The sequence below is a fragment of the Orbicella franksi genome, chromosome 6 (genome assembly GCF_964199315.1).
Source record: "Orbicella franksi chromosome 6, jaOrbFran1.1, whole genome shotgun sequence".
Taxonomy (NCBI): domain Eukaryota; kingdom Metazoa; phylum Cnidaria; class Anthozoa; order Scleractinia; family Merulinidae; genus Orbicella; species Orbicella franksi.
This window is the reverse complement of record NC_138150.1, coordinates 14,114,156-14,123,737: the sequence shown is the minus strand read 5'-3', so window position 1 is coordinate 14,123,737 and position 9,582 is coordinate 14,114,156. Positions and strand designations below refer to the sequence as shown.

At 38.3% G+C, this 9,582-nt stretch overlaps 1 protein-coding gene across 2 annotated transcripts in view; it reads left to right on the top strand.

Moving 5' to 3' along the window:
- Positions 1-309: 309 nt before the first annotated feature.
- LOC145489640 (glutathione hydrolase-like YwrD proenzyme) overlaps positions 310-9,582 on the top strand; it is a 16,631-nt gene continuing 7,358 nt past the window's right edge. Inside the window, exons 1-3 of one of the 2 annotated variants that reach the window (XM_081468659.1) lie at positions 310-614; positions 4,789-4,948; positions 5,223-5,429. In XM_081468659.1, the coding sequence (XP_081324785.1) occupies positions 361-614; positions 4,789-4,948; positions 5,223-5,429 (621 nt within the window). In that variant the 5' untranslated portion in view covers positions 310-360. The remainder of the gene's footprint in view (positions 615-4,788; positions 4,949-5,222; positions 5,430-9,582) is intronic. The other variant, XM_081468660.1, reaches the window with a different exon arrangement.

Sequence of the window (9,582 nt, the reverse complement as noted above, 5' to 3'; positions counted from 1 at the left end):
CTAGCTCTTATCTGTGTTTTCCAACCTACAGACTATAGTATAAGCATTCAATTTTGCGTAATGTTCAAGTTGTAATTCACACTAGAAACGGATAATCCGTCTACGACGGGTTATCCGTCCATTACGGATAATTCGTCTTAGTGTGAAAACGGAACGGTGCTCATTTTAGACGGATAGTCCATCTATTTTTATCCGTCCGATTATCCGTCACATAGACGGATAATCAGACGGATATAAATAGACGGATTATCCGTGTCTAGTGTGAAAACGGCCAGTAAAGCCCAATGCTTGGGGATTATGCTTGGGCTGCCTTTAGCAGCGTAGCTGTGGGGCCCTGGGTAGGAGAGAAGAGGAACCAACATGGCGGCTCCGTTGAAGTTCATTTCTCGTCGATCTCCAGTTGTTTCAATGCATGGAGCGGTAGCCTCAAGTCAACCATTAGCGACGGAAGTGGGAGTAAGGGTTCTAAAAGCTGGCGGAAATGCAGCTGATGCGGCAGTCGCTGTTGCCGCGTGTTTAAACGTGACTGAACCTTGTAGTACAGGAATAGGCGGGGATGCTTTCTGTTTGTTCTATGACGCCGAAAAGAAGATCGTCCGAGGGATCAATGGAAGGTAAATACCTATAAAACAACCTGCAAATGCACTGACTTTCCTAGGATGGTGATGTTTTAGTCTCGATCTGCACATAAGTCAATTAGTGAACAATACTTAGACTTTGGACATTGTATTTTTTTATCCACATCGCCCCTCCTTTGGGGGCAGATTTCAACACCCCAGTATTTTGTTGTTCGGTGCTTTGAATTTTGCATCTGAGAGGTTCAGAATTTTGTTGCCTTCTTCCAAAAAACATCCCGACAGGCCCTATGCCAGAGGCTGTAGAAAGATGGTGAGAGGGGTGGGGGGAGGGAGGGGTACTGATAAAAAATGGAGTGTTCCCTTTAAGCTTACATGGGGCCCATTGTTCTTTGGGGAAGAGAGGAAGAGGGTTGAGGGACACGTACTGACTATGCTTTGTGACTACCGAGCCACCTAGCCACTCGAGTAATTAGCTTCTTACATTTGACTGTCCAGCGGCTAAGTCTGTACTCTGTAGATTAGATATAGTCCAAGTACAAAGTATCAAGATGACCCCTAGAAAAAAATACAAAAAAACATGAACTCCAGATGGCCATCTAGCCAGTAGCCTTAACACTAGAGGTGGAATGTTAGTCCATCCAGTGTTTTTTCAGGGTAATTAAGCCTGACAATTTGACAGTACTCATCTACATTGACATTATTCTCCTGGGTGCTGAGAGTGAGTGACACTGTGTGAGTGAAGTATCCTAAACAAGAAGATCTGTTAGATCTTATAACCGCGCTTTTAAAATTTAACTGTTTGCTTAGCACTACCGTCGGAACGCAGTGCACATTCCAAAGCAGTCATTGATGATTATTTTCTTACTGTAGACATCACATCACTTGATCAACACAAACTGTATTATTGCACCATCAGTGGTAGCCATTGACAAATCTCCGATGACGTAATGGTCTTAATCTTTGTAGAACTTTCTTCGGGATATGTATGGGCATGAGCGATATGAATGACACGATAATAACACTATTAACAACAGCTTTCTTTCTTAAAAGTCATGATTAAATTTAATTGGTGTTTTCCACGAGTAAAGGGCTAGCAAAGTAGTCACACAAGTCATATAATTTAATAATAAAACTCTATCCCGACCGATGTATCGATTTTGGTTACTCCAGTGACCACAGATTGAAAACGTGACAGAAAATTGGCGTTACTTTCGATTCTCACAAATTTGGACAGTGGGATGATCTCATCATTAGCCAATTATAGGCCATCTTTCAGCTCTTTTCGTCATATCCCCCCCTCGGGAGAATTTTGTCAAGTTAGCTAATTTAGTATGCAAGCCACTGTAATGGCGGTCACCGTCGACGAAATGCTTATTTGCTCAAAATTGGGGCAAAATCTTTCGGAGATGGAAATCAGGACATTTGTAAGGATACAGAAAGTAATTTGGGCCGGTTGCTGGCTTCTAAGGCTGAATTTATCCAGAAGTAAGCTGTATTTTCGTTTTCGTGCCGAAAGCCATGCGATGAAATGTTATCGGCTTGTTCTGCTGTCTTGTTCTGTTTTTCTCTTGGTCTTTCTTGTAGCCCGCCGAGGCCAGTCTTTCATCTAAATCAGTTGAAAAAAGTTCGAAAACGATGTTCGCATTCAAGTTTAAGCTCTCAGGCGATAATTCTGGAGATTTTTGGCCGAAACGTTCGGCTTTGTTATGTTCGTGTTTTTCGGTTGCTATGGGCGACTGTTGCTTCCTTTGTTAGGTCAAGTCTGGGGAGTGAGGTCACAAAAAAATTCTAGTTAATTCTGGTTTTGTTCGATTTTGCTGAAATTTTAACACGATAAAGCTGGATTGTTAACGAATAGATTTACCGCCTGCCCATGTGTGGTAGCTATTAACGCTGAAGTGTTATATTGCTTCGAAGTCAGGGTTTTGAAGAGATTTTTTTGCAATGTGTGGGTTCGGCATGATTTTGTAATCGGAGGTTTTTGTTGACCCCGAAGGAAAAAATATCCGGAAAAGGTCATTTCATCGACGATTCAAAGGAATATAAATATGTATATGTTCCGAGCTAAATTTCTGCTGAAAAAATATAATTTTTGACGAACGCTGGGTTTTTAATTTTTTCCCGCGAAAGTCAGTATCGGAGATGAGATTTATGAATGTTTCAACAGCTTTTGGCAAGTAAACATCACAGGTTGCGTGACTCAAAATCTGGCCGAGTGGAACCTTGGGTCTGGTCGCAGACAAATCTGCGAAAAAAAAAAACCATGGGTAAACCATGAACCGCGCTCGGCCCATGGCCGTGCGGTTAACAAGCACAATCACCACATGTTGGGGTTGTGAACCCAGAACATTTGATTGAGAGCCCAGCTTTGCCACCACCCACCCTCACGTAGTCTCCAATGCCCATTTTCCTTATGTTGTGTTCTTATGTTGATTTGCTTTGTGACGTAAGTCATAACCATAGATGATGGCAGTCATTGAGGCATACTCCCAGCATTATCATTGCCTTTTGAGACTTCCTTAAACTTGATTAGTAGTTAATGCTCCAAATCAACATATATACATGTGTATTTTGCATCTTAGACACACTCCACACTCATAGGAATGTGTAGCTACGAATACCTCTTTACATACACTAACACTTCTGTTTGTGCTACTGCAGATTATAACGTGCAAAGGCCATATAGCTATAGGGTGAATGATGGTAAATCTGACACCCACCAAATCCTCAAGACAATAAAATTCTTGTTTGGAAACATGAGGCTGAGACTAAAATGATTTTAAATTTGAAAATGAATGAAAGTTTTTGTAAAGCACTGAAGAGTGAAAATTAGCAACATGAAAAGTAAACAAAGTTTTGACAACTCCATGTCATCATTATCAAGTTCGAAATACATGATAGAATTGAATAAATATGAATAGTAAAATTGATGTGAAAATATTCAGGGAATTAAAAGGGTGTTAAAGTAGCGAACTTAGCAAAAACTTAGCAGGAAAATTGGAAGTTATTTGCGCCCAGTGTTTACTAGTAGAAAAATCATTGATGACATCAAACCTAATCTGGAATGATTTTGCATCCTTTTGGTCTTCAGTCTCTGGCAAAGTTAACCTTGCACTACAAGATGTGTTACTAGGTAAATTAGATGCAGAAATAGAAATATTGAATTACTTTATTACGCTTGTTAAACTAGTTACATATTTGGATAAGTAGGAAATGTGGTGTAACTCCTAATCTAAGTGCTTTTAAAGAAATTGTGAAAATGAAATTTAGAACTGAGAAATGTATAGCTATGAAAAACTACACAGAACTTTACTTTCAGGCTAGGTGGTAGCCGTATGTCAAATTCATATTAGAAACTTAATTTATAGTATTTAGTCTTTTTTTAATTTAATTTCATTATAATATCAGGGCGTGTGAAATAACTGATGTTACTTATGTTAGGTGTTATGTAATTTCTTTTTGTTTTTGAACCTCACAAGGTTATAATAAAAAAGTGGAAAAGTGGAAAAAAAACCAAATGGTGGAGACCAAACCTCCCCTGATCAACCAACATTGCATTGTTTACAAATTTTTGTGTGATCTGTGCAATACAGATTATGTTGGATATAGATCACGACATCTCTTTCAACCCATCGCTGAACATAAACATTCTGCTATTGGTAAACACCTGAAAGAAGACAACTAATCTACACGACCAATTTACAGTTTTAAAGAAATGCCGCAAAAAGTTTGACTGCTTGATCTTCGAGATTCTGTTAATCAGGAACATAAAACCAAAACTTAACATGCAGTCAGATTCAGTTTGCACCAAACTCTTTACATAACAATTGAATGCTTTAACACCCTTTTAATTCCCTAAATATTTTCACACCATTTTTACTATTTATATTTATTCAATTCTATCATGTATTTCAAACTTGATAATGATGACATGGAGTCATTGAAGCGTTGTTCACTTTTCACATCGTTAATTGTCATTCTAAAATGAATTAAACACACAGAAAAATAATACTTGGTGATTCATCGTAGAGGGTTCCAAGATTTTGAGATACAATGATAAAAGGTTTTCAAGACCCAAGAGGTTTTTTAGGTATCATCTGCCACCTCAAGCTGGAGTCTTTTGTATACATGGCATGTCTGTGATGTTAGATACTGTTCCAGAAGGCAACTTGATTAATTTTTTTTAAAAATTATCAATGTTGATTTCTAGTGGACGGGCCCCATCAAGCCTGACACTAGATCTTCTAAAGAGTAAAGGTGTTGTGAAGCCTGGAGATAATCACCTGCCATACAATTCTTCTCACTCTGTCACAGTTCCTGGAGCTGCTGCAGCGTGGTGTGATACAGTGGAACAGTTTGGCAGTGGAAAGGTAATGTGTGTTTGTGCTGTGGTACATGTGCATGAAATATTGAAGTTATGGAAACCACTTACTTGTAATTAGTGAACTGGAATAGGACATCTGTGTCAAGAGAGTACTTTGGGAACAAAAACTTCAAGTGATTAATAATTGCTTTGAACCATGCAACACTTGTCGGATGACACCAAAATCACGTTTTTATGCCTTGTTCACCCTTAGATGCAACTGACAGTGATAACAATGCCATTTTAATATTATTATATATATGTTCATTTTTGTTAAATAGTTATCAATGAAGGATATCCTTCAACCAGCAATTGACCTGGCAAAACAAGGCTTTCCTGTTCACCCTGTGGCTGCATATTTCTGGGGAAAGTGTTGCTTTTGCCTCAAAGATCCTGCAAACAAACATGGCTCAGATATGCTGTTGAATGGAGAGCCTCCTAGGGGAGGTGATGTAATGGTGATGCCACATTTAGCTACAGCATTTGAGGTAAACATTACTGTAAGGACAGCTTGAAATAACCTGCCCCTCCCCCACCCCACCCACCCCCCCCCCCACACACACACACACAAAAAAGCCTCTCCTCCAGTACCCATGCATCTTAGACAAAGTCTCTGTAATGTTACTCTGTGGCACTTAAAAAATCTGAATGACATGATGTTATTCTTCTTCCATGTCATGTAATTTGTGTTTATTTGTCACACAGTCACATAAATGCACTTCATTTTTACCTCATGGTATGAGGTTAGTCATGCTATGGGTTTAGAAATGAACCTAAAATTCACTCACTCACTCAGTCCATTCTGTTAGACAATTAACTTATGCATTAGACCTGGATTAATTGTGTTTTCCAATGCCTCTGCTCCTAAGTTTGCTATTGTCCCCAAAGTTTCTGTGCAAATAATATTGTGCAGTACCAGAAAATATCCATACTCCCCCCACAGAGGGGATTGGAATTTCCTGGGGTTAGGGGGTTCTCTAAGACCAAAAAATTTAATGAAATGTATCAAGTTTAATTGGAATTTCCAGAGGGGTGGGATGTCTTGGAAAAATCCCTTCCATGGGGGAGGTATGGATATTTTCTGGAACTACTCATTAGGGGATAGGACAGATGTGTAAATTATGAATAAAAATAGGGGCAACTGAAGGAGGTGAACGACGCACTAAAAATAGATTCATTATTAATACCATGAGGAAGCTCCAAAGAGCCTTTGAATAATAAATTGATGATTTGGGGCATGGTCTTCAGGGCTGAAAGGTGAAGGATAATAATCCAGTGTAACTGGATAAACAAACCAGACCAGCCAAACATTAACCAGGCTTTTATGCCTACACCCTGGTTGACACAGCTACAGAAATCATCTCCCACACAAAAAATGAGAAGATATAATCCCACATCACTTTTTGTGCTAACTTAACAACTTAACGTGCATGTAATTGGAGAGTTCACCTATTTGTAAATCAAACCCAAGATTTATTATAAAAATTAAAAGACTTTTTCCCTTTCCCTGATCCTTTTGATCTGATCACAATGTAAAACTGCAGTTACCTTTGTTAGTCCATTATTTTTGAATTATAAAGTAGCTGAGATTCTCATTCATATTTTTGTCATCATATACAGAGGACAAAACATGGTTGATCTGAAAAAACAATGTCAAACTTTTAATGTGTGCAAATCACGGGGTTATAAAAAGTTTTGATTGGAGCGTTCTCCTTTGCTTATTTACATGAGTATTATACTCAGTAGCAATTTCATAACAGGACTAAAATTTCTGTTCCTAAGCACATCACTTTGCTTTTTGTCCCTCAAATGGTTGTTAGATACCCAGTTGCATCTTTAGGGGTTTTCCTTACACCATCTCTGAAGCAAATTGCATAGGGTCCATTTCAGAGTGTCAAGACATACCGCAAAATCTGAGGTCTTATTCCTTAACTAAATTTGTAGATCTATACATGTATATCATTAACATCTCTCTACTTTTCATTTTCCTTTTTTGTGAATTAAAAAGTACTTCACAGAACTTAATCAGATTGTTGTTAAGGGCCCATTAACCGATTTATGCGCGCGCTCGCGCGCGTTGCTAAGGAGGTGAATTTTCACTTCCGGTTACTTACGTCAGCCTGAGCGCGGAAGTAACAACAGGTCAATAACTTCCAAATTTGCTTACATTTTAGATGTTTTTCTTTGTGTTTCACAAAATGCAAAGTAAAAAAAGTGCAAGCAAAGACAAAATAAGAGAAAGACAGAAAAACAAGAGCAATAGAAACAGAAAAACTAACTCCGTGTGGCTTTGTTTGATTTTACCGAAGTGCACTGGTAGTATAAATTGCGCACGCGCTGATAGGGTAACTTCCAATATATATCGAGCGCACTTCCGGTTTCTTCAAATGCTAAAAGAAACGCGGTTTTTCATTAACTCCAGCCTTTTTTGACAGATTTCGATTAAATCAAAGTTGGAAACATAGCTAAGCATTCCTTTTTCGAAATCGTGCTTTTTTCAGAAAATTACGAATTTTTCAATATTTTGAAATTCTCTCAAAATCTGACCGTTGAGAAATGAAACAAAATCTATGCATAGCGTAATGAGGATTTAAATTAAAATATTAAATCAATGAAAAAAATCCCGATAAAGTAATTTGCCTGGGAGCCTTTGCGTGTTTTCAGTATTAGTCACATGACAGTGGGCGTGGCCTTATGACGTCATCACTAGTGTTCTGATCATGAAAAAGCTAAAACACATGAAATAACTCTGAACTAACTGAAAATGATGAGATTGTATGAGAATAAATTTTCCTTAGCAAGGGCTCGAAAAGATCGGTTAATGGGCCCTTAAGAGCCAGTGCCCATAACTATGGACCAAACAATGGCACAAGTCGAAAAATCGATTTTGCTCATTTTTTGCCCATAGATTGGTCCTAGTTAGTAAACAAACGGACCATAGTTAGTTTCTGCTAATGCAGTTTTTTGGGGGAGAAATTTGCGAAAAACGATTTCGCCCCGATTGAGCTCAAAATCTACTTCCTGTTATGCTAAATTTTCTGAAAATTTGATTGCTTTGCGCGTCGCACAGCAGTTACTTGAGAATCTTTCAATGGTCTTTACATTCAGCTCAGGTCTTCATGGTATGACTGAGCGAAAAATAAAATAAATCGAGGTTTCTTTTGAGCCCGAAACGAGATCGAACAGAAACGCAAAATATTACGTTGTGTTGCAAATGAATTATAGCACTAAAATATCGCCATATTTTGCTATGGGCTATAACTTTAAATACCATGAAAACACTTTCTACGGGTTAACTGTACACCCACCTGTTTGAAAATCAAAAAACATCTCTGGGCAAATGGTTTTAAGTCGCCCGCCTTGGCCTGCGCTTCTCGTAAATTTTTCCCTGAACCGCCGTGAGAATGTAAACAATTGCGTGACGCGAGCGGTCACCCTGAATACATAATTCGTTTCCAACAAACGTACCGCAGATGGCTATCTTAGAACATTTGGGTGAAAAAAGAAAAACAAAATGGACAACTTTTAACTTTAATATTTTGAAAGTCATCGCTTTGGAAATTTCGTTAATTAAAAACGCCGATTAAAAGCAAATTTACTTGGAGTTCGGGTGTTATTGCTATGTCGTTTTAAGCTGTCGTTCTTTCTTTGATCATTTTAATTACAAGAACGAGTTCTAGAAAGAAAATCGTTCTAAGTTCATTTGTTAAGCGTAATGACAAGTCGATATTGTTGCTTTGTAGCCTTACGCGATCTGAAGGAACGCTACAGTGATTAAATTTGTATTTGTTGATTTCGACGGATCGATTTTCGGTTAAACCTTTTTATTTGTACCAGCACATTTAGTGCCTTTTCTCCTGCTAAAAAGTCGGAAAAAGTAAAGTAAACAAATCCTAAAAGTTTAAATCATAAATAAGAGGCATCAACAGTGCGCGTGTCTCGGTAAGCTGTTAATTTGAACAATTACTGTGCTGGACGGATTGCTTTCCAGGTTACGCACGTACTATACATATAGTTCATTGTGCGCGAATGTTTCTGTTTCAAACAACTGAAATGCTCAATGCTTTTTCTCTTTTTTTCTTCAGTCTTAAAACTTAAGGTTAGAGTTTGGCTAAACCCTAAACTGTTTTGGCGGCCAAACTATTTCTGGCTAATTGCTTAATCAAATTATATATATATTTCATTGAAATTTGCTCTTGCGTGACCGACTTCCGCGAACAAAACAAGATGGATGTTCGCTGTTCATTTAAGACTACAATCCTGGTCAAAAGTGTTGGGACAGTTACGGCAGATGACTTTACAGGCAGTCTCTCTTAAGACCAAAACCGCGCAAGCCCGCCTACTCCCCTTCCCCCTGTCAATGTTGATAAAAATCTTGAAGCAAAAAAAATCCTTGACAATAGCTTCAGAATAGCCACGTTTCAAGAATTGTTCGCCGCCTAGAACAGTATTCTCGAACTAAAGAGACGATAAGATAGATATTCACGTCTTATTCCAATAATAACGATTTTTCAGCAATCGCGTTCGGTTCCAACACAACTGTCTAACCATTTTCTATTGTCCCTTTTTCCTTTTTTGTCACATCCGATCTAGTCTTCAGAATAGCTTCATTTTCTTGCAACATTGCTAGGGGGGGGTCAA